Source organism: Nestor notabilis, unplaced genomic scaffold (assembly GCF_000696875.1).
Source record: "Nestor notabilis isolate BGI_N333 unplaced genomic scaffold, ASM69687v1 scaffold30849, whole genome shotgun sequence".
NCBI classification, from domain to species: domain Eukaryota; kingdom Metazoa; phylum Chordata; class Aves; order Psittaciformes; family Psittacidae; genus Nestor; species Nestor notabilis.
In genome coordinates, this window is record NW_009944615.1 from 1 (window position 1) to 317 (window position 317).

The window sequence follows — 317 nt, forward strand, 5'->3', positions numbered from 1 at the left end:
CCTCCTGGACCACGGCGCCTCGGTGAACCAGACCACGCTGACCAACTCCACGCCGCTGCGGGCCGCCTGCTTCGATGGGCACCTGGAGATCGTGCGCTACTTGGTGGGGGAGCGCGGGGCGGATCTGGAAGTAGCCAACCGGCACGGACACACTTGTTTGATGATCTCTTGCTACAAAGGGCACCGGGAGATTGCACGTTACTTGTTAGAGAAAGGGGCTGATGTCAACCGCCGGAGCGTGAAGGGGAACACGGCCCTGCACGACTGCGCTGAGTCCGGCAGCCTGGAGATCCTGCAGCTCCTGCTCCGCTCCCACA

At 63.4% G+C, this 317-nt stretch overlaps 1 protein-coding gene across 1 annotated transcript in view; it reads left to right on the plus strand.

Annotated features, from left to right (window-relative positions):
• Positions 1-4: 4 nt before the first annotated feature.
• Positions 5-317, plus strand: part of FEM1A (fem-1 homolog a (C. elegans)) — a gene marked incomplete at its 5' end in the record, with an annotated part of 1,699 nt that continues 1,386 nt past the window's right edge. Inside the window, 1 exon segment of the mRNA XM_010022497.1 lies at positions 5-308. Within this exon segment, the coding sequence (XP_010020799.1) occupies positions 5-308 (304 nt within the window).